The 27,697-nt window shown below is 45.5% G+C and overlaps 1 protein-coding gene and 1 pseudogene across 2 annotated transcripts in view; one reads left to right on the top strand and one right to left on the bottom strand.

The window, feature by feature from the left end:
- Window positions 1–8,993, bottom strand: part of LOC117355016 — a 36,126-nt pseudogene extending 27,133 nt beyond the window's left edge.
- Window positions 8,994–9,642: 649 nt separating this feature from the next.
- The window catches only part of LOC117354648 (oocyte zinc finger protein XlCOF6-like), a 31,506-nt gene continuing 13,451 nt past the window's right edge, over window positions 9,643–27,697 (top strand). For both annotated transcript variants that reach the window (XM_033932482.1, XM_033932483.1), the window contains exons 1-3: window positions 9,643–9,765; window positions 14,324–14,450; window positions 25,014–25,133. In XM_033932482.1, coding sequence (XP_033788373.1) covers window positions 9,652–9,765; window positions 14,324–14,450; window positions 25,014–25,133 — 361 coding nt within the window. In that variant the 5' untranslated portion in view covers window positions 9,643–9,651. The remainder of the gene's footprint in view (window positions 9,766–14,323; window positions 14,451–25,013; window positions 25,134–27,697) is intronic.

Here is a 27,697-nt window from a genome sequence, read left to right on the forward strand (position 1 = left end):
TATTTAATATTTATATCAATGACCTGGAAGACGGAATATCCAGTGAGATCATTAAGTTTGCAGACGACACAAAGCTATGCCGGGCAATCAGATCGCAGGAGGATAGCGAGGAACTCCAGAGCGACTTGTATCAGTTAGAGAAATGGGCAGAGCAATGGCAGATGAAGTTCAACGTGGAGAAATGCAAAGTAATGCATTTAGGTAGTAAGAATAAGGAACACGAGTATAGAATGTCAGGCGCAACTCTGGGTAAGAGCGAACAAGAAAAGGACCTGGGTGTACTGATAGATAGGACCCTGAAGCCGTTGGCACAATGCGCGGTAGCGGCAAAGAAAGCAAACAGAATGTTAGGCATGATAAAGAAAGGAATCACGAGTAGATCGGAGAAAGTCATAATGCCGCTTTATAGAGCAATGGTCAGACCACACTTGGAATACTGTGTCCAACATTGGTCTCCCAACCTAAAGAAGGATATAAAACTGTTGGAGAGGGTGCAGAGACGAGCAACGAAGTTAATAAGAGGTATGGAGAACTTGGAATATGAGGAACGACTCAAGAAACTGGGACTGTTCTCCCTTGAGAAGAGGAGGCTGCGAGGGGACATGATCGAGACGTTCAAAATGCTGAAAGGCATCGATAAAATAGAGCAGGAAAATAAATTATTTACATTGTCCAACGCAGGGGTGCCCACACTTTTTGGGCTTGCGAGCTACTTTTTAAATGACCAAGTCACAATGATCTACCAACAATAAAATTTTAAAAAAACACAACGCACACTGTACGCATAGAAAATGTTAATCATCATTCCTATTCCAGGGTTTTCAAAGAGGTCAAAGCAGATGACTCTATGCACTATCACTTCAGTAACAACCATACAAAAATAGACAAATATACTCCCTCCCTTTTTACTAAACCACGTTAGCAGTTTTTAGTGCAGGGAGCTGCGCTGAATGCCCAGCGCTGCTCTCGACACTCCTAGGCTCCCTGCGCTAAAAACCTCTATTGCTGTTTAGTAAAAGGGGACCTTAGTGTAAAATATAGACAGCAGATATAAATTCAGACACATTTTGATCACTAAATTTAAAATAAAATCATTTTCCCTACCTTGTCTGGTGATTTCATGAGTCTCTGGTTGCACTTTCTTCTTCTGACTGTGCATACAATCTTTCTTCCCTTCTTTTAGCCTGTATGCTTCTTCTCCTCCAGACCTCATTTCTTCCCCCAACTTTTCCTTCCTCTTCCCTGCCCTTTCTTTCTCTCTGCCTCCCTTTCATTTTTTTCTGTTTCTCTTCTTTCCTTCTGTCTCCCTGCCTGCCCTTTTTCTTTCTTTCTCCCTGCCCTCCCCCAAGCCACTGCCACTGCCATTGCCATCGGGGACCAGGACCCAAACGCCACCAATAACAGGCCCCAAGCTCTCCCTGCTTCGGCCAACCAGCATTCCTCTCCCTGACGTCAATTCTGCCATCGGGAAGAGGAAGGCTGATCAGCCCAAGATCGCGATCGACCTATTAGGGGAAATGCTGCCGGGTCCTGCCTTCGCGGAAACAGAAAGTAGGCAGGACCCGGCAGGAAGAAGAACAAATGCTTGTCTCCCGCATTAGCCCGTAGCGAACGCTTGCTTCAGGGCTCTCAACATGTGCGCGCCGGCTTCCCTTCTCCCCTCCCCCCCCCCCGGACATAACTTCCGGTTTCGGAGGGAAGAGAAGAGAAGCCGGCATGCACATGTTGAGAGCCCTGAAGCAAGCGTTCGCTACGGGCTAATGCGGGAGACAAGCATTTGTTCTTCTTCCTGTCGGGTCCTGCCTACTTTCTGTTTCCGCGAAGGCAGGACCCGGTTTTTTGTTCAGCAGCGGCAGATGACAGCTGGGCGGATCGCCCAGCTAAAAGGCCCTAGGGAGAAAGAAAACTGGAGAGGAAGGCTGATCGGCCCGTAGATCAGGATGGCAACACGAGTCTATCACAGAGCCCGGGATAGGCTCCGCGATCGACTCGCGTTGCCTTCCTGAGCTACTGGTCGATCGCGATCGACGCGTTGGGCACCCCTGGTCCAACGCGACACGGACAAGAGGACATGGTTTGAAGCTAAGGGGGGACAAGTCCAGGACAAATGTCAGGAAGTTCTGTTTTACGCAGCGAGTGGTAGACGCCTGGAATGCTCTCCCAAAGGAGGTTATTAAGGAATCCACTGTGCTGGGATTCAAAGGCAAATTAGATGCACATCTCCTTACGAGAGGCATAGAGGGATATGGGTGACTAAAACTACATCAGGTGTATACCTGACAGGGCCTCCGCATGTGCGGATCGCCGGACTCGATGGACCATGGGTCTGATCCGGAGATGGTAGTTCTTATGTTCTTATGGTACAGTTTAGGGGGTGAAGAAACAGTGGTGCATATCCCCCAATACTGAACAAAATATAAAGATAGCAGATGTATATTTGAAAAAAAGAGAAATAACAAAATCACTTTACAAATTAACAAAAAAAACCCCAAAAAATGGAAAATAAGATACCATTTTATTGGACTAATACATTTTTAAATTAGCTTTCACAGGTCAAACCCTCTTTCCTTAGGTCAGTAAAGTATACTGCTCTTACTTATCCTGTCCTGACCTGAGGAAGGAGAATTTGGTCTTTGAAATTTAGTCAAAAATGTATTTAAATTAGTCCAATAAAACGATCACCGTATTTCCATTTTCTATTTATAAACATTTATCAACACAGCTACAATATTACTTTATCCCATAACAAAAAATTTAAATATATAACTTTTCTTCTACCTTTGTTGTCTTGATTTTCATGTAGGCTCTCTATCAGCTGAATTATGTGTTTGGGTATTCCCATTTGCACTAGAGTTCTCCATAGTTTAATGTAATCCACACAGTCAAAACCTTTGCTGTAGTCGATGAAACAAAGGTATAGGGGTTTTGGGTATTCTTTGTTCTTCTCCAATATTCATCTAACATTGGACTAGGACTTGAACACAAGTTAATGGCACCTAATAACCTTTGTCACACGGTTTCTGCTTTCTTCATCTTGTCATTTTCTTGCTTCCATCCACTGTCTGCCCCTTCTAGAAACTGTCTGCCAACCCCCTTCCATTTCTCCTCCTGCCCTCCACCGCCCCCTGGTCTGGCATCCATCTTTTTCCCTCTGTTCCCCTCACGGTCTGGCATCTCTCTCTCCTTCCTTCCCCCTCTCTCTTCTCATTTCCTCCACTCAGATCTGATATTTCTGTCTCCTTCCCCCTTTCCCCCATGCTCTGGCTCTCTTCTCTATTTTCTGCTTCTGTCTAAATTAAATTCTTACTATTCAGCCCTCAGTTTCCCTCTTTTCTCTGTGTCTACCCAGATTGCCACCACTTTCCTTCACCCCTCCACTGTTTCACTAATGCTCTTCTTCCCCACATCCAGCATATGCCCTTTTTCTTTAACCCTCCTTCTATCCAGTATGTGTTCTCTTTCTCCACTTCCATTCAGCATCTGCTCTCCCCTCTCAACTGACATCCATCTGCCCTCTTCTCTCTCTCCCTTCTCCCCACTTCCATCATCTGCCCTCTTCTCTCTTTTTCTCCCTTCTCCCCTCTTAACCTCTCCCCCTAGTTAGCCTATATCCCTCCCCCTCACCTTCACGGGGCACCTTTCTGATGTTTTCTTTGTCTAGGGATACTCATAAAACAAATTGGAGAAATTATTTTATTTTCACTCACTATACAATTAAGCTGTGGAATATGATGCCATAAGAGGCGGTCAAAGCAATTAACTTAGCTGGCTTTAATTTGGAAACACCCCAAAACCATTATTAGTTATGTAGTTGGGTATAAGTAATACAAAAAAGAAGTACTCTCTGGAATCTTGTTGGATATCTGTGACCTAGATTGGCTACTTTTGGAGACAGGATGCTAGGCTTGATGTACTAGTCTAATCCAGTCTAGCACATCTTATGTTTGTATGTTCTTATAAAACAAAATTATGCATATGAATGTACAGACTAATGCCAGATATATGCATAAAAGACAATTTTATGTTGAAGCACTATTTTGCAAATCAGTGGCATAGCTGATACTCTTAGGCAGAAGGACCAAGATGTTTCCCCCCCCCCCCCACACCATGCTCAGCTATTTACCCAGCTGCAGGATCTTCCACAGTTGCACAGAACTATGAGATAATGCAGGCTATAAATATTTAAATAAATCAGAGACAGTGTTAAAGGTTATCTTTCTGGCCTACAGGAACCTTTTCTCTGCTGCATCCTACCCACAGAAAGTTGGATCAACATGGCAGAATGACAGAGGAAAAGTAGTTTAGTGCTATCCATGATGCTGAAAATATGGCTTAGCATGAGGGGGGTGCTGGAACTTGGCACATGGAAGGGAAGGTTCAGCTACAGTCAGCCCTAAGCATTTTAACAGGCTCACTTATTTTGTTTTACTTTTAATTGTTATACTGGATAAGGCATTAATTTACTATCACATCTTGATTACTGAGTTGACATTAGAGAACCTCAGCTGAATGGTTGTTTAATTAATTAAACTTTACTTTTATATACCGCCGTACCACAAACAGTTCTAAGCGGTTTACAAGGGAAGAGACTGTCTACAGACAGCGACATTACAGAGAACTTTCGAAATTACATTGGCATAGTTTAGTCAGGTTTATCTGGAAGTATTTTGGAAGTACATCAGGTTCATTACAGTATTTTGTTAATGGTCCCCAAATGTCCTGAAATTTCCTAAAATTCCCCTGCTGCATGGCAATTACTCTTTCCATTTTAAATATATGACATAGGGAGTTCCACCAAAAGCTATAATTCAATCGATCCCAATTTCTCATGATCTGTTGTATGGCAACCCCTGTCATAATAAGTAGAAGCCTGTTATTCTTAGATGATATTTGGCTCTTAGCCCTTATTGACATGCCAAACAGCACAGTATCATACAATAATGGCACTGGATTTTCCAACATAACAAAATATTGTCCTCAAGCAGATTGACAGACTGAAAAGCGGCAAATCACCGGGACCGGACGGGATCCACCCAAGGGTTCTAAAGGAACTAAGTCAGGAAATAGCGGGCGCAATCCAGCATGTTTGCAACCTATCCTTGAAAACTGGAGAGGTACCAGAGGACTGGAAACTGGCGAATGTCACACCTATCTTTAAGAAGGGATCGAGAGGTGACCCCGGGAACTACAGGCCGGTGAGCCTGACTTCAGTTATAGGGAAGATGGTGGAAGCAATGATCAAGGACAGCATTTGCGAGCACATCGAGAAAAATGGCCTACTGCGGACAAGCCAGCACGGATTCTGTAAGGGAAGGTCGTGCCTGACAAACCTTCTGTACTTCTTTGAGGGAATAAGCAGTCAGGTGGACAAAGGGGAACCCATAGACATCATTTACCTCGATTTTCAAAAGGCCTTTGACAAGGTGCCACATGAAAGGCTGCTTAGGAAGCTGTGGAACCACGGGGTGGGCGGGGATGTACACAGATGGATCAAGCACTGGCTGTCAGGTAGACTACAGAGGGTCGGAGTAAAGGGCCAATATTCTGACTGGCGGGGAGTCACGAGCGGTGTGCCGCAGGGATCGGTGCTGGGGCCGCTACTCTTCAACATATTTATCAATGACCTGGAAACGGAGGCAAAGTGTGAGGTTATAAAATTTGCAGACGATACCAAGCTCTGCGCCAGAGTTAGGACCAGGGAGGAGTGTGAGGAACTGCAAAGGGACCTCGATAAGCTGGAGGACTGGGCAAACAAATGGCAAATGCGCTTTAACGTAGATAAATGCAAGGTCATGCACATAGGGAAAAAGAACCCGTTGTTCGAGTATAAAATGGGGGGGAGATTGCTGGAAGACACCGGACTTGAGAGAGACTTGGGTGTGCTAGTGGATCCATCCATGAAACCATCCGCACAGTGTGCAGCAGCCTCGAAGAAAGCCAACAGGATGCTGGGCATCATCAAGAGGGGCATATCAACCAGGACGCGGGAAGTCATCATGCCGCTGTATCGAGCGATGGTGCGCCCACATCTGGAATACTGCGTTCAATATTGGTCGCCGCACCTCAAGAAGGACATGGCAGTTCTTGAGAGAGTCCAAAGGAGGGCAACGAAACTGGTAAGAGGGCTGGAAAACTTCCCATATGCTGAGAGGCTGGATAAACTGGGGCTCTTCTCTCTGGAAAAAAGGAGGCTCAGGGGGGATATGATAGAGACCTTCAAAATACTTAGGGGCATAGAGAGGGTGGACAGGGACAGGTTCTTCAGACTAAAAGGGACGACAGGTACGAGGGGGTACTCAGAGAAACTGAAGGGAGATAGGTTCAAATCAAATGCAAGGAAGTTTTTCTTCACCCAAAGGGTCGTGGACAAATGGAATGCGCTCCCGGAGGAAGTGATCCGGCAGAATACAGTACAGGGATTCAAACAGGGATTGGACAGATTCCTGAGGGAAAAGGGGATCGTGGGGTACTGAGGGAGGTGCTGGGGTGTTGCATAAGTATAGACAGCTCACCAGGTCGTGCAGGTGCAAGGCCGGAGGGTTAGGACATTGATGGGAAGATAGGACTTCGATGAGAAACCTAGGGGGCAAGGGGGCCCCTTCTGGTGATTAAGGCAGGTCATGACCTGTTGGGCCGCCGCGGGGGCGGACTGCTGGGCGGGATGGACCTCTGGTCTGACCCGGCAGAGGCACTACTTATGTTCTTATTGTAATGAATGGATATCATTTTTCCCCCTTAAATATGCACATCCAAGGTGGGGGGGGGGCTGGGGGGGTATTTTGGTTTTCTTATGAGTGCAAATAATATGGAGGGGGGTTATTATATGTCTTCTTGTTTGATGAAAGTCATTGAATATGGAGGTGGGAGGGTTATGGGATCTGAATTCAATTTTAATAGGATATTAAGTGATGTATTTAAATATATATTGATGTTATATGCTGTTGCACTTATTGTAAGGTTTTTTTTAATATTCTTTATTCATTTTTAAAACTTACAATAAGTGCAACATCATATAACATCAATACAGCGGTACCTCGGTTTACGAGTGCACCGGTTTGCGAGTGTTTTGCAAGACGAGCAAAACACTCGGCAAACTTTTGTCTCGTAAACCGAGCACTGCCCCTATAAACGAGCGCTCAGCAATGGTGGCCCAGGGGCGAGTACAGCGATTCAAAAGTGGTGCCTTCCTTGCCTCGGGGTCCCCATGCGGCTGCCCTCCTGCTTCGGCGATGCCTTTGCCGTCCGTCAGCGCTCTCCCGGCTCCCATCTAAACGGCCGCCATCCTGAATGAGCATGCGCGACTTCACCTCTCTCCTTTCGAAGTCAGACGCTGCCCCGACAACACGCTCACCACGTACAAGCCGAAGCAGGAGGGCAGCTGCATGGGGACCCCAAGGCAAGGAAGGCACCACTTTCGAATCGCTGTGAAGCACCCGCAAGGCAGGTACTCACCCCTGGGCCACCATTGCAAACTTCGGTTGTGGAACGAATCTTCTGAGTTTGCATTAAAGCCTATGGGGAATTTTGCTTTGCAAAACGAGCATTTTGGATTATGCTCGTAAACCAAGGTACCACTGTATATATTTAAATACATCACTTAATATCCTATTAAAATTGAATTCAGATCCCATAACCCTTCCACCCCCATAGTCAATGACTTTCATCAAACATATGCTGAGAGGCTGGATAAACTGGGGCTCTTCTCTCTGGAAAAGAGGAGGCTCAGGGGGGATATGATAGAGACCTTCAAAATCATGAGGGGCATAGAGAGGGTGGACAGGGACAGGTTCTTCAGACTAAAAGGGACGACAGGTACGAGGGGGTACTCAGAGAAACTGAAGGGAGATAGGTTCAAATCAAATGCAAGGAAGTTTTTCTTCACCCAAAGGGTCGTAGACAAATGGAATGCGCTCCCGGAGGAAGTGAACCGGCAGAGTACAGTACAGGGATTCAAACAGGGATTGGACAGATTCCTGAGGGAAAAGGGGATCGTGGGGTACTGAGGGAGGTGCTGGGGTGTTGCATAAGTATAGACAGCTCACCAGGTCGTGCAGGTGCAAGGCCGGAGGGTTAGGACATTGATGGGAAGATAGGACTTCGATGAGAAACCTAGGGGGCAAGGGGGCCCCTTCTGGTGATTAAGGCAGGTCATGACCTGTTGGGCCGCCGCGGGGGCGGACTGCTGGGCGGGATGGACCTCTGGTCTGACCCGGCAGAGGCACTGCTTATGTTCTTATAAGAAGATATATAACCCCCCCCCCCACACACATTATTTGAACTGATAAAAAAACCAAAATACCCCCCCCCCCACCTTGGATGTGCATTTTTAAGGGGGGGGGGGAAATGATATTCAATCATTACAATATTTTGTTAATGGTCCCCAAATATTTCTTATTGTAAGTTTTAAAAATGAATAAAGAATATTAAAGGAAATACATCCGGTTGAGGTACTTCCAGATAACCCTGGCTGCGCTTAGCAGGCCAATGTCTCTTCCCTCGTGACCCGTTTGTGCTGGAGGCCTTCGATTAATGACGCTCTGCCTTGGGCATCGCGGCTTCTTCTCTCGACCGTGTCTGGGCCAACCAAACCTCCCTTTCTCTCGGCCGCGTCACTCAGTATGGCTCGGGCGACGAAGCCGGGACGGCCATAAAAGCACCGGACCGTGGCGGGCCCTAGGCAGCTGCCTACTGGGCCCTGCTCCCGTGAGAAAAGCCCAGCAGCGCTTGCAATAAACGGAGCCGACACCTGCCCGTCTCCTACCTGCGCACAAGCCCCGGCGGCCATTTTCCGAACCCGGAATTTGAGAAACGGAGATTTGGAGCTGGAGATCTGCAAAAAAAACAACAACACCTTTTTCTGCACGCGCCCCTGGCAACAAAACTCAACTCCTCCTCTTCCCGCCCAAAGAACACTGACCAATCGGTAGTAAAAGGGGTTGGACCAAGAAGACAAGATTCTTTCCATTGGCTCGGCTCTCGGGCCGAGGCTCCACCCCTCCTTTGGATGGCCTCAGGGACACTGACCAATCGGCATTAAAAGGGGTAGGGTCAAGAAGAAACGACTCTTTCCACTGGCTGGGCTCAGTCCACAGCTCCACCCCCCCCCGTCCTTTGTGATGGCCTCAGGGACACTGACCAATCGGCATTAAAAGGGGTAGGGCCAAGAAGAAACGACTCTTTCCACTGGCTCACCTCTCGGGCCGGGGATCCACCCCTCCTTTGTGATATCTCAGGGACACTGACCAATCGGCATTAAAAGGGGTAGGGCCAAGAAGAAACGACTCTTTCCACTGGCTCAGCTCTCGGGCCGGGGATCCACCCCTCCTTTGTGATATCTCAGGGACACTGACCAATCGGCAGTAAAAGGGGATAGGGCCAAGAAGAAACGACTCTCTCCACTGGCTCACCTCAGTCCACGGCTCCACCCCTCCTTTGTGATATCTCAGGGACACTGACCAATCGGCAGTAAAAGGGGATAGGGCCAAGAAGAAACGACTCTCTCCACTGGCTCACCTCAGTCCACGGCTCCACCCCTCCTTTGGGACGGCTCCAGGGGTACTGACCAATCAGCACTAAAAGGGGTAGGGCCAAGAAGAAACGACTCTTTCCACTGGCTGGGCTCAGTCCACGGCTCCACCCCCCTCCTTTGTGATGTCATCAGCCTTTGTAGGCGTTACTGGAACCTTTTTCCAGCTCCAAATCTTTTCGGCCGGACAAAGAGCCCCAAAAGCAGAGAGGAGAATGCCTGCAGGAGCTTCTGCCCAGGTAGGGGATTCTGGGGCCTAAGCTGAGGGAAAGGAGAGAAATCGGGGCTCCCGGTGGCTCTTCCTCGGCTGGGCGGCCTGAAATATTAAAAAAAAACAAAAGGAATTGACCCCAAAATATCCACAAAGAAGAAAATCTGTGCATTGACGATGTTCCTAAATGGACTTTATTTGAAAGTGTCAAGGTTCCAAAGATCCACTGAAATCATCCACATAAGAGCCTTAAAGGACCTGGTCCGCTAGGGATACAGGACCCAACACGGTCCGCGTTTCGACAAAATGTCTTCTTCAGGGGTCCCTGGGGGGTCCTATAAAGGTGAGTACATGGGAAACAAATGGAAGCAGTGTCTCACTTCCGGCTCACCACACAATTGTTTCCCACGTACTCACCTTTATAACATAGTAACATAGTAGATGACGGCAGATAAAGACCCGAATGGTCCATGCAGTCTGCCCAACCTGATTCAATTTAAATTTTTTTTTTTTTTTTTCTTCTTAGCTATTTCTGGGCAAGAATCCAAAGCTTTACCCGGTACTATGTTTGGTTTCCATCTGCCGAAATCTCTGTTAAGACTTACTCCAGCCCATCTACACCCTCCCAGCCATTGAAGCCCTCCCCTGCCCATCCTCCACCAAACGGCCATACACAGACACAGACCGTGCAAGTCTGCCCAGTAACTGGCCTTAGTTCAATCTTTAATATTATTTTCTGATTCTAAATCTTCTGTGTTCATCCCACGCTTCTTTGAACTCAGTCACAGTTTTACTCTCCACCACCTCTCTCGGGAGCGCATTCCAGGCATCCACCACCCTCTCCGTAAAGTAGAATTTCCTAACATTGCCCCTGAATCTACCACCCCTCAACCTCAAATTATGTCCTCTGGTTTTACCATTTTCCTTTCTCTGGAAAAGATTTTGTTCTACGTTAATACCCTTCAAGTATTTGAACGTCTGAATCGTATCTCCCCTGTCTCTCCTTTCCTCTAGGGCAGTGTTTTTCAACCTTTTTTGGGCAAAGGCACACTTGTTTCATGAAAAAAATCACGAGGCACACCACCATTAGAAAATGTTAAAAAATTTAACTCTGTGCCTATATTGACTATATATAAAGTAATTCTCTTGAATAGGAATCAAATAAACACAAAGAAAGTATTTTATAATTACTTTATTATGAAATATTAAGTAAACAGAATAGTGAAAAATTATAAAATACTTTATTCAGTGCGAAACCTGGGCCTGTTTGGCTGAACACAAAGCTGATATTCTGGCTGGAATCTTGACGCTCATAGGCTCCCTGCGCTAAAAACCACTATTGCGGTTTAGTAAAAGGTGACCATATTGTAAAATATAGACTGCAGATATAAATTCAGAACTGTGCATAGTAAGTGAAGGGAAGTTTTCATCTCTGGGAATTTACCCAGTTAACTATTAAGTTATTTGGGCAAATTCCTTTGAAAACTGTGGTAATACTGCCTCCACTTTGCTAAATTTAAAATAAAATCATTTTTCCTACCTTGTCTGGTGATTTCTGGTTGCACTTTCTTCTTCTGACTGTGCATCCAATCTTTCTTCCCTTCTATCAGCCTGTATGTTTTCTCTCCTCCACACCTCATTCCCTCCCCTAACTTTTTCTTCCTCTCTCCCTGACCTTTCTTTCTTTTTTTCTGTTTCTCTTCTTTCCTTCTGTTTCCCTGCCTGCCCCCTTTCTTTCTTTCTCCCTGCCGTTCCCCAAGCCACTGCCACTGCCGCTGCCATCGGGGAACAGGACCCACCAATGGATAGCAGGCCCCAAAGTCGACGCCGACGTCGACGCATGCTCTCCCTGCTTCGGGCCGATCAGTCTTCCTCTCCCCGACGTCAATTCTGCAATCGGAGAGGAAGTTCCGCCCAGCCAGGCAGCGATTGGCTGGCCCGAACTTCCTCTCCGACTGCAGAATTGACGTCGGGGAGAAGAAGACTTATCGGCTCGATAGATTAGATCGCCAAGACAAAGTGAGTCCTGGGTGATCGACTCACTTTGCCTTGGCGAGCTACTGGCGCCCCTGCCTTAGAACACTGCCTAGGACCCTGGGGGAGCCCGGGCCCCCTGTCAGCTCCGGGCCCCTGAATGCAGGACTGGTAGTACTGCCCTGATGGCGGCCCTGCGGCACACCAGGCAACATCTCGCGGCACACTAGTGTGCCGCGGAACAGCGGTTGAAAAACACTGCTCTAGGGTATACATATTCAGGGCTTCCAGTCTCTCCTCATACGTCTTCTGGTGCAAGCCTCCTATCATTTTCGTCGCCCTCCTCTGGACCGCCTCAAGTCTTCTTACGTCCTTCGCCAGATACAGTCTCCAAAACTGAACACAATACTCCAAGTGGGGCCTTACCAATGACCTGTACAGGGGCATCAACACCTTCTTCCCTCTACTGACTACGCCTCTCTTTATACAGCCCAGCATCCTTCTGGCAGCAGCCACTGCCTTGTCACACTGTCTTTTCGCCTTTAGATCTTCGGACACTATAACCCCAAGGTCCCTCTCCCCATCCGTGCATATCAGCTTCTCTCCTCCCAGCATATAAGGTTCCTTCCTATTATTAATCCCCAAATGGACCCCCAGTGACCCTTGAAGAAGACTTTTTGTCGAAATGCGAACCGTGTTGGGTCCTGTATCCCTAGCGGACTAGGTCCTTTAAGGCTCTTATGTGGATGATTTATTTTTATGTGGATGATTTCAGTGTACCTTTGGAACTTTGACACTTTCAAATAAAGTCCATTTAGGTCCGGAACATTGTCACTCCACAGAGTTTGTTTGTTTTGGGTTTTTTTTTTTTTTCTCTGGCCTGAAATATAACCCTGTGGCTCAAGCGATTCAAAATGATATGCATCATCCTCCAGCAAACCTTTCCCTGTCCCGTGATCTTCTGATCTACCTGATGCGGAAGATTTTGTGGGTTTTTAAAAATAAATCTTTATTGATTTGCAGATATTGACAGTGCAATACACATGTAACTGAACATATAACAAATCAAGAAAAGCACTTTGATCTTACAAATATTCAAAAGCAATCATTTCCTCCCCCCCTTAATTAATCCAAAATACAAATGCATATAATCTTCCAATAACCTAGGGGTTCTTTTATTAAGCCGCGCTAGCGGGGTTAGCACGTCGGACATTTAATCCCGCGCTAACCCCTGCGGCAAGCAAAAAATCTAATGCCTCGTCAATGGAGGCGTTAGAAATTAGTGCGGCAGGCGGTTTGACGCGTGTTAAACCCCTACCGCGCCTTGATAAAAGGAGCCCCTAGTTTTAATTAAAATAGTAGTGCATTCCCACCCTGGATGTGTAAGGAAATCAAACAAAAATGAAAGAGAAATGACAACTATATACCGTGTTTCCCCGATGATAAGGCAGGGCCATCAAATAAGACAGCCCCCCTTTTTAGAAAAAATTGTAAAATAAGGCACCCCCCCCCGCAAATAAGCCACCCACCGATACCTGCGCTTACCCGAATCGGGTGGTACGGTGGGTCCCTCCGTCTACCGCGGGGGTCGGCAACCCGCGGCTCCAGAGCCGCATGCGGCTCTTTTCCACCTTTGCCGTGGCTCCGGTAGTGTGTCACGCAGGCATGCAACTTACAAGTCCGGCGTTGCGGCGGGAAATAGCCATGCTGAGCAGTGAGCTCAGCACTACACAGATGAAAGCCTTGCTTGCTGATTGGTCCGGCGGCACGGCCGCCGGACCAATCAGCAAGCAAGGCTTTCATCTGTGTAGTGCTGAGCTCACTGCTCAGCATGGCTATTTCCTGCCCCGACGCCGGACTTGTAAGATGCACGCCTGAAAAAGAAATCATCCTGGCCGGGGTCGGTGTCATGCTCCGGAGATCTACAGCCTTCCTATCTCCCTCTCCCTTCTACCTGCTTCCGGCCACATCCCCTGCTCCGCGGCTCTCTTCGGCAACTCAGCAGCAGCGATCGACACAAGCTTCTGACGTCGGGGCCTACCCTCTGCGAGTCCCGCTTGTTTCAACTTCCTTTTTCCACAAAGGCGGGACTCGTAGAGGGAAGGCCTCGATGTCGGCAGCTTGTCTTGATCACCGCTGCTGACGAGTTGCTGAAGAGAGCCATGGAGCAGGGGGATGTTGCCAGGTGCAGGTAGAAGGGAGAGGGCCAGATGCAGGACTCGTGGGTGAGGGAGCAGAAGAGAGAGAGAAAGAGAGAGGGGAGGGAAACAAAAGGAAATATTTCATACTGGGCTGGGCCAGAGTGGAGGGAGGGTGGAAAGATTCTAGCTACAGGGTGCAGTAACAAAGGAAAGGGGGAAAGCTGAAAATGGAGATAGTGACACAAAGAAGAGAAAGGGTAAGCAGGACCTACTGAATAAGGATAGAGATACAGAGGGGACATGAAAGGGTAAATAAGGCATCCCCCCGAAAATAAGCCCTAGAGCATATTTTGGCCTTCCAAAAAAAATAAGACAGTGTCTTACCATCGGGGAAACACGGTAGAAACAATAAAAGATGCCAATGGGCCCCACACCAAGGTAAATACATTGAACGTGTTGTTTATATTTCAGATGCGGATCAAGTTTGAGGACATCGCTTTGTTTTTCTCCCAGGAGGAGTGGGAGTATTTAGATGAAGAGCAGAAGGAGCTTTACAGGGAGGTGATGAAGGAGAATTATCAGACCCTGATCTCCCTGGGTAAGTGATAACTTTACATTTTTATTAGCAGTAACTGAGCATCATTATAAAGCAAGAAAAGAGAGAGCAAAAATCACAGAAAATCCAATGTACTGTATTAATGTCACTCAGATTGATCATATCAGTGCAAAAATAGCCAGCAACTGACAGTCTCCGTCACAAACCGACACCTATTAATCCTATGTAAAAACACTTTAGTATATCTCTTCATAAACTGTAAAATATATTAAGAAAAATATTTTCATGACCATTTTCTACATATTCAGTTAAAATGACATGAAATACAACTGTGGGGAGAGGGAGTTTCCTGGGTCCATATATGGGAAAAATGCCCTACAGGAAGTTGTTCATATGTCTGATCAATTTCTTTGACTGGGTGACTAGAGAATTAAATAGCTAAAGGGAGTGCACTAGATGTGCTGTATTTAGATTTTAGCACAGCCTTTGACAGTATTCCACACTGACATCTAATAAATTGAGTCCCCTTAGTATGGATAATGTGACCAAAATGGGACATCTATTAATTGTCAGCAACGCCCCAATCCCACCCTAGCCCTGCCTCCAATCCCGCCCCCAATTTCTTCCATTCATTTTTCATGTACACATAATATCTTTTATCCCAGGACAAGCAGGCAGGTATTCTCACATATGGGTGATGTCATCGACGGAGCCCGGATGCGAACGCCTCACAAGCAGACTTGCTTGAAGTTTCGAGTCACCCACACCGCGCATGCACGAGTGCTTCCCGCCCAGTGTATAGCGCGTCTCCTCAGTTTTCCGCGGAGCCGAGAAGTCCATCTTTGACTCTGCGTTAACTTTGTTACTTGTGCCTTCTCTGAACCGCAGTTTCTTACTTTTTTCCTCACGAATTGCTGTTCTTATTTTCTTTATTTTATTTTCAGTTTAAAAAAAAAAAAAATTTTTCCTCTTCCTTCTGTTTTCCGGGACAGGCCGCTCAGCTGCAGCCCGAGGGCTTCGATCTTGCGGCGGCTATTTTCACTTCTATGTCCCGGCCTGTCAAAGGCTTCAAGAAGTGTGACAAGTGCCAGCGTGCGATCTCTCTTACGGACCCACACCATCGCTACCTCAAGTGCCTTGGGCCGGAACATCATCCTAGGTCATGCCTGCGCTGTCAAACATTTCAGCCTCGAGCTTTCAATCGTCGTCATATTTTCGGGGACAAACTCTTCGAGATGGAATCTTCTACTGATCCCTCGACTTCAAAGGCGACCTCGGCCTCGACTCCTACCAAGGTTCTTCCTGCTTCTACTGCTTCCACCTCGAGCCTCATCAGACTTTCCTCGTTTGCAGCGGCTCTTTCTTCGACGACATCTGCTGTATCTTCCCCTGTTTCCTCAGGTCAAATAGCTCAGCAGTCAGTTCCAGCGGTAGTGATTAAAGTGCCTAAGACTTCCAAGTCAAAGCACACTCACACTACCTCGAAGGAACCTCCAGCCAAAGCAGGTGGTCCGGTTTCAGATGCGGATCCATCCTTGCCGGCTTCTTTCCAGACCATGTTGGAGAAGCTGGCAAGTTCATTCAGTTCCTTTCTAATATGGGACCGAAGCTTCTTCCTCTCATTCCAGGCAGCTAAGCTGAACACATGGTTTGGAAAGCCCATACCTGAGGCCACTACATACACGGACTTTAGAAAATCCCTGAAAACTCGACTATTTAACAAATTCTAAATTCCTATATCCTCGCCATGACCCTTCCACCTCGCCCCCTAATTCCAAGGCCCGAAACTAATTATACTTTCCACTTGAATCTCATGTACTGACATAATGTATCTTTATTGTAACCCACCTGCACCCCATGTACTGACAAAACGTATCTTTATTGTAACCCATGTACTGACTAAATGTATCTTTATGCTAACCCACCTGTATCCCTTACACTGACAAAATGCACCTTGATAGTAAACATTACATTACATTACATTACATTACATTTGTGATTTCTATTCCGCTTGTGCCTTGCGGTTCTAAGCGGATTACAATTTAGAAGACTGGACATTTCCAGTAGCTTTATAGTACATATAATCAAGGATGCGTTAAGTTACAATTGTTATTCTGGACTTTTCCAGGAGAAATTGGTAATGGATAGTAGATAGTGATAGGTTGTTTAGACGAGTAGAGTTAATAATGTCCGGGTTCTGTTGTTTAGATGAGTGGAGATAGTACTGTCCGGATTCAAGGTGTTGCTGGTGGTGGTGTTAGGGTAGTCATGAGCGCATTTTCTAATACTTTTGTGAGGTTATGATGATGGGAAGTGTTTTTTGAAGAGATGAGTTTTGATTTCTTTTCGGAATGCTTTAATGTCTATTGATTTGGTCAGTAGATTGGTGATGTTAATATCGATCTTTGCTGCCTGTGTTGCTAAGAGGCTGTCATATAGTTTCTTTCGTCGTGTTCCTTTGAGAGGGGGGTAAGTGAATAGGCTCTGAGTTCTCCTTGATCTGTGTGAGAGGTTACGGTGTAGTCTGTTGTTTAGGTAGATGGGTGCTGTTCCATGCATTACTTTGTATAATAGACAGTAGAATTTGAACTGGGATCTTGCTTTTATTGGTAGCCAGTGTGAGTCTAGGTATGCTTTGGTTATGTGGTCATATTTGCTTAGTGAGTAGATGATTCTGAGGGCTGTGTTCTGAACTGTCTGTAATTGTTTTATCATGTAATTTGGGCATGATAGGTATAGGCTGTTACAGTAATCTACAATACTCAGTACTAGGGATTGTACTAATATCTTATATTGATCTTTGTTGAAGAATTTTCTTATTTTTCTTAGGTTACGTATTGTGAAGAATGCTTTTTGGATGATTTTGTGGATTTGAGACTGCATTGTGCAATTTCTGTCTAGTAGAATTCCCAGGATCTTGAGTGTGCTTTGCATTGGGTACTTGATTGTATTTACTTCTAGTTCTGTGAGAGATGGTTTTTTTTCCCTTTCCAGTAGTAGGAATTTAGTTTTTTCCGAGTTCAGTTTTAGTTTATGATTTGACATCCATTTTTCTACCGTTTCCACTTGTATTGTAACCCACTTGCATCCCATGTACTGACAAAATATATCTTTACTGTAACCCACTTGTATCCCATGTACTGACAAAATATATCTTTACTGTAACCCACTTGTATCCCATGTACTGACAAAATGAATCTGTAATGTAAACCACTTGCATCCCATGTATTGACTAAATGTATCTTTATTGTAAACCGTTTCTATCCCATGTACTGTCAAATGTATCTTTATTGTAAACCGCTTCGAACTTCACGGTATAGCGGTATATAAGAAATAAATTATTATTATTATTATTATCTAGCCTGGGCATTCAGCAGTCTCCCGTGAGGTCAAGCCGCTTCCACTGCCTCAGGCTGACCTTTCACACTCTTTGCAGGGAGCAGAGTCTCTGCGAATGTCTGGTCTGGCATCAGTGCACGTACAGCAAGGAGAAGATCCTTTGCAAGTGCCTCTGAAGGAATCCTCACACTCTATACAAGGAGCAGAGTCTTTGGGAGTGCATCGAGGTTCCTCCATCAAGCCTCTGGAGCTTCGATCTACAGCCTCCAGTCCAATACATTTGTTGATACCATCGGCTGCTTCCGTCTCCGAGGCAAAGTCTCCTCGATCTTCGAGATCTGCTTCCAGGCATAGTTCTCAACGACGATCGAGGCCTTTTTCAAGGCATCCTTCCAGGCATAGTTCTTCTAAAGAAAGACCTTCTTCCACTAAGCCTCGATCTACTCCAAACTCGACTAGACCACCGACTCCTCGTTCAAGGTCTCCAATGCCGGACCTCGAGGATGTCCCGGTTTCGATTGCCTCGTTCAAGTCACCATATTCCTTTGATTCCTTTTTTCCTGCCGAAGCTTCATCTTCAACTCAGGCTGCCTCGACGTCCTCGCGTTCTTCTTGAGGCAAAGCATTAGCTGATCAGCTATCTTTCTCATCTTTTCTTCGTCAGATGGCTGTGGACTTGGACCTTCAATTAGATACTGGCTCCAAATACTCTAAGGAGTATCTCGAAGTCATGCATCTTCCTCAACCTCCGGCAGAGTCTCTTAAGCTTCCACTTCATAAGCTTTTGAATCAGACTTTTGGTCGATGCATGGAAACACCTTTTTCCATACCAGCTGTTCCAGGAAAATTGGACTCTAGGTATAAAACTACATCGCAAAGGGTTTGACAACTCCCAGTTATCTCATCAATCCCTGCTTGTCGAGTCCTCCTTAAAGAGGTACCATCCTTCCAAGGTTTATGCCACCGTTCCTCCTGGAAGGGAAGGGAAACTATGGACGTCGCATCTATCAAAATGCTATGATGTCCTCTAAAGTCCTCAATTATAATTTTCAATTCATCACTTATTTTGAATTCCTTATTTCTCTATTGCCAAAGTTTTTGACTTATCTGGATACTCAAAAGCATTTTGAATTTCAAGAAGTCCTGGCTTCTTTATCCCAACTCAGATTGCATCTCCTGCAGTCATCTTATGATGCCTTCAAGTTGTCTGCCCGGGCAGCTGCTTGTTCTTTGGCTATGCGTCATCTTGCTTGGCTTCGTACCATTGACATGGACCCTAATCTTCAAGACTGCTTGGCTAATATCCCTTGTGACGGCAATGACCTCTTCGATGAATCCATCGAGGCAGCCACCAAGAAATTGTCTGACCATGAGAAATCCTTTGCTTCTATTGTCAGACCCAAGCCGAAGTCAGCTCCTGCAAAACCTGCACGCCCTGCTCCTATCTATCAGCGGCATTTTACTCCGAGGACGGCTCCTTATAATCGCCCTCCTCTAAAGAAACAGCAGCCTCAGAAACAACAGAAACCTCAACCTTCTGCTGCACCTAAGGATACTCAGCTTTTTTGACTGTTTAAAACAGAGTATAACTTCCACCATTCTGACTCTGTCTCATTTTCCCCCTATAGGAGGTCGTCTCCATCATTTCTACCACCGATGGACGATAATTACATCCGATCTCTGGGTACTTTCCATCATCAGGGAAGGATACTCTCTTCATTTCTCTCAGATTCCACCAGAGCTTCCTCTAAAAGAGTATCCTTCCAATCCATCCCAGACTGCCCTTCTTCTTCAGGAAGCTCAAGCTCTGCTTCGTCTCCATGCCATCGAACCAGTTCCCTTGGAACAGCAGAACAGGGGGTTTTACTCCCGTTACTTCCTTGTTCCGAAGAAGACGGGCGATCTGTGACCCATTCTAGATCTCAGGGCTCTCAACAAATTCTTAGTCAAAAGTTTCAAATGTTGTCCCTGGCATCCCTTTATCCCCTTCTCGAGTAGAACGACTGATTATGCTTTCTGGATCTCAAGGAGGCCTACACTCATATCCCCATTCATCAGGCCTCCCGTCAATACCTCAGATTTCGGGTGGGGAATCTGCATTATCAATACAAAGTACTACCTTTCGGCCTGGCCTCGTCTTCCAGAGTGTTCACCAAGTGCCTGGTAGTGGTAGCAGCAGCTCTACGGAATCATGGTCTTCAGGTTTTTCCCTACCTCGACGACTGGCTCATCAAAGATTCCAAATCTCAAGGGTTATTGTAGCGACCCAACGGACTACCTGGTTCCTACAAAGTTTGGGATTCAAAATCAACTTTCCCAAATCTCAACTTCAGCCCTCACAGACTCTACAATTCATTGGAGCTGTTTTGGACACTGTCCAACTCAGAGCATTCCTTCCACAACAACGAATGGAATCTCTTCTTCAACTCTGTCGAACAGTGTCTTCCCGCTCTTCCATCTCAGCGAGACACATGATGGTACTTCTGGGTCACATGGCCTCCACAGTACACGTGACTCCTTTTGCCAGACTTCACCTCAGAATTCCTCAGTGGACCCTGGCATCTCAATGGACGCAAGTTTGCGACTCTCTGTCTCGACACATATCATTCACTTCTTCATTGAAGCAGTCTCTCCATTGGTGGGTGCTCTCTTCCAATCTTTCCAGAGGCTTGCTTTTTCAAACACCCCCCCCATCAGAAGGTCCTCACGACAGACTCTTCAAACTATGCTTGGGGCGCTCATCTCGATGGTCTCCGTACTCAAGGCCTCTGGACCAGTACGGGTCGTTAGTGTCATATTAATCAGTTGGAACTCAGAGCGATCCTCAAAGCTCTCCAGGCTTTTCAACATTTGCTTCACGACCAAGTAGTCCTCATTCGGACGGACAACCAAGTCGCCATGTATTATATCAACAAACAGGGAGGGACGGGGTCTGCCTCCCTTTGTCAAGAAGCTCTGAAGGTTTGGGACTGGGCAATCCGCCACAACATCTTCCTCAAAGCTGTCTACATTCAAGGGATGAAAAATTGTTTGGCCGACATCTTGAGTCGTCTACTGCAGCCTCACGAATGGACACTTCATTCTTCCCCTCTTCATCACATTTTTTCACAGTGGGGACAAAGAATAAAAATAAAAAAAGTATGGGAGATGTCAGCCTAGCTGTCGCTACCATTCAGCATTTTCAGTTGGCATTACTTAAGTCAGCGAAGGCCTATGGGAAATTATATCAATCTGACTCTGGCATGGGAATGCAGATAGACCCTGAGGGCAGGAAGACGGTTTTAAGTATCCCTGATTGATATGTTTCTAGTATCCCTGATTGAATCATGACTAGCTAAAAGGTGTTAATGTCTGATTAAGAGGGTGCTTAGGACAATGGGTCCAGGTGCACAGATAACTTAATCAGAAACTATTGTCAGAGACAGACTGGAAATACATATATGCCCATAGCCTATTCTTCGGCTGTTTACTAAGGAGGGGAAGATTTAACTTCTATTGAAGCTCAATAGTTTTCTATTCAGAATAAGATTCCAAGGTATAAAAGCCTCCTCTCTGCAACACACATCTATCTCTTTCTATCTAGCTATCTCTTGGCTCTTGGCTTGGCACTCTGGTTCTCTCTTGAGCTCTCTCTATCTCTCTGTCTATCCTTCTCTTTATCTATGGAACACGAAACATCACCCCATCCCCCTTTCTGTCTCTCTGCCTTTCCCTGGAACTTCACGCTTCCTTCTGGACTCTGTAAGGCAGGAAAACTGCTTTGCTCTCTGCTTAAGTGTAATGCTCTCTGCTTAATTGTAATGCTTATAAATATTACTTTTCTGTAAGACTATTTCTATAATATATTCTTTATGCAATCACCTCTGGCTGTGCCTTTTTGATTCTACTGCCTGGTGAATCTTCAGTGAGGGAACTGAATCTGGGACCAGCGTTTGTCAGTACGCCTTTCACTTAACCCCTACCACCATGTATTGTGGGGGCCACTAACAAAACTGACAGGGAACGTCTCAGATAGACTTTTTTCCAGCTCACCACAACTACAAACTGCCTCAATTCTGCTCCAGGATATACTCTCCTCATCGCCTCGAGGCAGATGCTTTTCTTCTGGAATGGACAAATCCCTTCCTCTATGCATTCCCTCCATTCCTTCTCATTCTCAAGACTCTGGTCAAGTTGAAGAACGATCATGCCACCATGATTCTAATTGCTCCTCGGTGGCCGAGACAACCTTGGTACTCCCTTCTACTTCAACTCAGCAGCCATACCTTCTACCAGTTTTTTTTTCTCTGCTTACACAGAGTCAAGGATCTCTGCTTCATCCCAACCTGCAGTCTCTACACCTGACAGCTTGGTACCTCTCAACTTAACCCCTCTTCAGTTTTCTTAATCTGTAAAAGATGTTTTAGAAGCTTCTAGGAAGCCTACCACTAGGCAGTGCTAACACCAAAAGTGGACTAGATTTTCTACGTGGTGTTTTTCTCATCATAAGGAGCCTCGATATTCCTCCTTATCTTCTGTTTTGGATTACCTTTTGCACTTATCCAATTCTGGCCTCAAGTCTACATCTATTTGAGTCCATCTCAGTGCAATTGTGGCTTTCCATCAGCTTATTGAAGGGAAATCCCTCTCTGCTCATCCGGTGGTTTCCAGATTCATGAAAGGACTTTTCAATGTCAAATCTCCTCTCAAACCGCCTCTTGTGGTTTGGGACCTCAATGTTGTCCTTGCTCAACTGATGAAGCCTCCATTTGAACCAATTGATAAGGCTCATCTGAAGTATCTCACTTGGAAAGTGGCGTTTCTCATAGCACTCACTTCTGCTCGAAGAGTCAGTGAGCTGCAAGCTTTAGTTGCTGACCCACCATTCACAGCATTCCATCATGACAAGGTGGTTCTTTGTATTCATCCAAAATTCCTCCCTAAAGTGGTCTCGGAATTTCATCTCAACCAATCCATTGTTCTGCCAGTGTTTTTTCCAAAGCCTCAATCTCATCCTGGAGAAGTTGCTCTTCATACTCTGGACTGTAAACGTGCTTTGGCCTTCTATTTAGAACGCACCAAACCACACAGAACTGCTCCTCAACTTTTTGTCTCCTTTGATCCCAATAAGTTGGGCCATCCTATTTCTAAGCGTACCATCTCCAATTGGATGGCGGCTTGTATCTCATTCTGCTACGCCCAGGCTGGATTACCCTTCACAGTAAAGTCACAGCCCATAAGGTTTGAGCAATGGCAGCTTCAGTAGCTTTCCTCAGATCTACACCTATTGAGGAAATTTGTAGAGCTGCTACTTGGTCCTTGGTTCATACCTTCACTTCTCACTATTGTCTAGATACTTTTTCCAGACGGGATGGACAGTTTGGCCATACAGTATTACAAAATTTATTCTCCTAAATTGCCAACACTCCCACCATCCCATTCTGGTTAGCTTGGAGGTCACCCATATGTGAGAATACCTGCCTGCTTGTCCTGGGATACAGGTGTTATCCAGGGACAGCAGGCAGCTATTCTCACAACCCACTCACCTCCCCTAGTTGGCTTCTCTGCTAGCTATCTGAACTGAGGAGATGCACCCTGCGCGGGGCAGGAAGGCACTCGCACATGCGCGGTGCGGGCGACTCGAAACTTCAAGTTTTTTCAAGCAAGTCTGCTTGTGAGGCATCCACATCCGGGCTCCGTCGACGACGTCACCCATATGTGAGAATAGCTGCCTGCTGTCCCTGGATACGGTAAGTAACTGTGCTATTAATTCTTAATGGTAACCATAAAATAAAAAGACACAAAGCACACTATACACAGATAAAAAATGATAATTATTTATATTGGGGGGTTTCAAAGATGTCAAGGCAGATGACTTTAAAATATGCAATGTCACCTCAGTAACTATAGAAAAATAGACAAATATAGTGCAAAATATAGACAGCAGATATAAATTCTCAAAACTGACACATTTTGATCACTAAATTGAAAATAAAATTATTTTTCTACCTTTACTGCCTGGTGATTTCATGAGTCTCTGGTTGCGTTTCCTTCTGATTGTGCATCCTTTCTTTCATTTCTTTCTTTCTGCACTCAGTCCCAACAATTGTCCCTTTCTATTTCCTCCCTCCCTCCTTCCTTCCTGTGTCCTTAGTGTCCCCAGTGCCACCTTCCCATGTCCTTAGTGTCCCCAGTGCCTCCTTCCCATGTCCTTAGTGCCTCTTTCCCATGTCCTTAGTGCCCCTTCCCATGTCCTTAGTGCCTCTTCCTATGTCCTTAGTGTCCCCAGTGCCTCCTTCCCATGTCCTTAGTGCCCCTTCCCATGTCCTTAGTGTCCCCAGTGCCTCCTTTCTATGTCCTTAGTGACCCTTCCTAAGTAACTTAGTGTCCCCAGATCCAGTGTCAGTTCTCCTTTGTACCACGTCTCCCTCATCTGTTATGATCTTGCTTCTCTGCTCTTCCTTAGGGTCTCTCCCCTTCTGCCTGCACCTCCCATAGTCCTGCATCTGCCTCATGTCTTTCCCCTTTGGTCCTGGCCTTTCTTTCTCTAGTCTTTCTTCTGCTTATAACCACCCCTTCTCTTCCTCTTTCTGTCCTTCCGTCCTCCCTCCTTCCTATGTCTCCCTCACTGCCTTCCAGCCTTTGTCCCACTCTCTCCCCCGAAGTCTGCCTCCCTGTCATGCCAAAGCCTGTCTGCCTCCCTCCCTCCAGCGCCAAGCCTGGCCTACCACCAATTCAACCCCCCTTCTCCCCTGGTCCGCCGTTGCTTGCCGAAAAGGAAGGTCCAGGCGCCGGCCCACAAGCCTTCTTCCCAACGTCAATTCTGACATCGGAGAGGAAGTTCCAGGACAATTGCGTACAGACCGTAGAAAATCAGGGGCGGAAAACTGCACGGGGACACCAGGAAATTCTTTTTCACTGAAAGGGTGGTTGATCGCTGGAATTGTCTTCCACTTCAGGTTATGAGGCCAGCAGCGTGCCTTATTTTAAGGCCAAATGGGATAGACACGTGGGATCTATTCACAGAGAAAGGTAGGGGAGGGTCATTGGGGTGGGCAGACTAGATGGGCCGTGGCCCTTATCTGCTGTCTATTTCTATGTTTCTGTGACATATGTGGCTCATGGGCAGCGAGTCTGAGATTGCTGCTCTAACTGAAGGTTTGAGTATTTTTGTTCATTGAAGTTGAGAGACAAAATTTTCAGCACAAAGAATATTAAGTCATGAGTTTGATGGAATCATACTTAATGATTTGGGGAAACCTAATGCAGTTTTTTTTTCACCCCCAGAAACAGGCTCTCCAACTGTCATCCCTGACATTATATCCCACATTGAACGAGGGGAACAGCCGTACATCAGGGGTGAGCCTGGATCAGAGGAAAGAGAAATTGGGAAAAACAGCTGCTCAGGTGAGTGCAATAATAATAATAATAATAATTTATTTCTTATATACCACTATACCAGGAGTTCGAAGCGGTTCACAACAAAAAATACATACAGTCAGTATTTAAGATACATGATGAAACAATCCGTCTAAAATACAATATAAATAAAAGTGATGTGTCAAAATATTTAATGATGTAATATTGTGCACTTGTTGTAAGATGATAAAATGAATAAAGAATGGGAAAAAAAATACAATAAAAATCAATAAAAAAGTACATCAATTGAAATCTAAAAGAGTTAAAACAGTGACATAATTAAAATATGAACAACTGTTGGAATTCGTAATAAGTTAAGACAGCAACAAGGGTTAAGATTTAAAACTTATCAAACAGACATATCTTCAATAATTTTCTGAAGTCAACATAAAAAGTATAGGTTTTCCAAGCCATGTATTCAGTTTAGCTGCCTGGAATGTTAAGATTCTATCAAAAATCTTCTTCCAACCTCCTGTCGGTCCCCTCGTTGAAGGTGATTGGAACTAGGCGTAACGACATGTTCTCTGTTATTGCCCCTCAGTCTTGGAATCTCTTACCGCAACACATTAGGGAATTAAAAGATTTATCCATTTTTAAAAAAACACTAAAAACATTTTTCTTTAAAGATGCATATGATTCTTAATAGTTTATTATGCTTTTTTATTTATCTATAAATTTACTTCCCCTTCCTATTTGTTTTTTCCTTTGTTATTACTCTTCCTTTCCTATCCAATTATTGTAATTTCTTTCCTATTTATCCTCACAATTCAAGTATGTCTCTATACCCTAACTAACATTTTAATATACGAATGTAATTAAGTATGTTTAGTATTTAAGAAAATTTTACTTTATATTGTCAATAACATTTAATTTGTATGTGTTAAGGTATTAATCTGTATGTATTAAGGCTTTGTACATCGCTTAGTGATTTTAAATAGGCGATTCATTAAGAATAAATAAACTTGAAACTTGAAACTTATAGTGACATGATTTCAGAGGGATGATGAAATAGATTTATTCTACGAGTACTCTTTTTGGAACAATTCAAAATGAACTGAGAGGCAAGGTAATCTGGTAGCATCCCAAAGACTGCTTTGTAGCTAATACAGGCAAACTTGAAGAGAACTCTAGACAAGTGTTTTTCAACCTTTTTACACCTATGGACCGGCAGAAATAAAATAATTATTCTGTGGTCCGGCATCAGTCCGTGGACTGGCGGTTGAAGAATACTGGGCTAAGTCGTGGGCCAGATCCCGCCCATCTCCACCCCCCAGCCACCGCCCCCATAATAGTACTAATTGCACCTTCCACGTCCCGTGCGTCATCTGGGAGCTTTCCCTCTGACGTTGCAACGTCAGAGAGAAGGCTTCCGGTTCAGGCGCAGGATGCCTGTAGGAGCCACTGCCCGTGGCTTTGTGCACCGAATCAGTTAGGAAGAGGGAGCTGGCTCGAAGATAACGCCACATCGATCGCACCGTGAACCGGCGGTTGAAGAACACTGTTTTGGGCCTGATGCACGTGCTGGCCCTGTGGACCGGCAGGAAATTTCTGTGGACCGGCACCGGTCCACGGACCGGCGGTTGAAGAACACTGCTCTAGACTCCACGGGCAATTAGTGGAGTTTTTGAAAATAAGGGGTAATGTGTTCCCGTTTTTTTAAACCAAAGATAAGACGAACCGCAGTATTCTGAATCAGTCTCAGTTTTTTGAGTATCTTTTTATAAGCTCCTAGATATATAATATTACAGTAATCCAAAATACTCAAGATAAATGATTGCACCAGTAAGAGGGAGTGGGGTAAACTGAATTCTGTAGACACCTTCTGTAGGGTAATTGCCGGGTGTGCTGCCCTTTACAGATGAGGATCAGTCACTTAGGGCTCCTTTTACTAAGGTGCGTTTTTAGCGCACGCAAGCCGAAAAATTACCGCCTGCTTAAAAGGAGGCGGTAGCGGCTAGTTCGCTTGGCATTTTCGCACGCTCTAAGCCCGCTAGCACACCTTTGTAAAAGGAGCCCTTAGTCTGTAAGGCTCTGGAAGAGGTGGAGGGAAGGAAAGAGTCGGGTTCCTTTCTGTTTATCTGCAATTTCACGACAGAAATATTGAAGAGATAAAGAACCAAATCTTTTTCAGAGAAGGGAAATGGTAAAACCAGAGGGCATAGATTAAGGTTGCGGGGTGGTAGACTTAGGAGTAACGTTAGGAAATTCTGTTTCACCAAGAGAGTGGTTGAAGCCTGGAATGTCCTCCTGAGAGAAGTAGTGGAGATGAAAATAGTGACAATTCCAAAAAGTGTGGGATGAACACAGAGTATCTCTAATTAGAAATGAATAGTAAATTGAAGAACTAAGGTCAATATTGGGCCGTCTTGCACGGTCTGTGGCCCATATATGGCAATTCGATTTAGGACTAGCTGAGGAGGGCTTGACAGAAACTCCAGTAGTTGGTACCTAAGGACACCGTCGGGCAGACTTCTACGTATATGGCCCAGAAATATCAAAGAAAAAAGTCCAATTTACTTTAGCCTATGAATTTGTGACTGGACGGAATGTTC

This window comes from Geotrypetes seraphini, chromosome 2 (genome assembly GCF_902459505.1).
Source record: "Geotrypetes seraphini chromosome 2, aGeoSer1.1, whole genome shotgun sequence".
NCBI classification, from domain to species: Eukaryota; Metazoa; Chordata; class Amphibia; order Gymnophiona; family Dermophiidae; genus Geotrypetes; species Geotrypetes seraphini.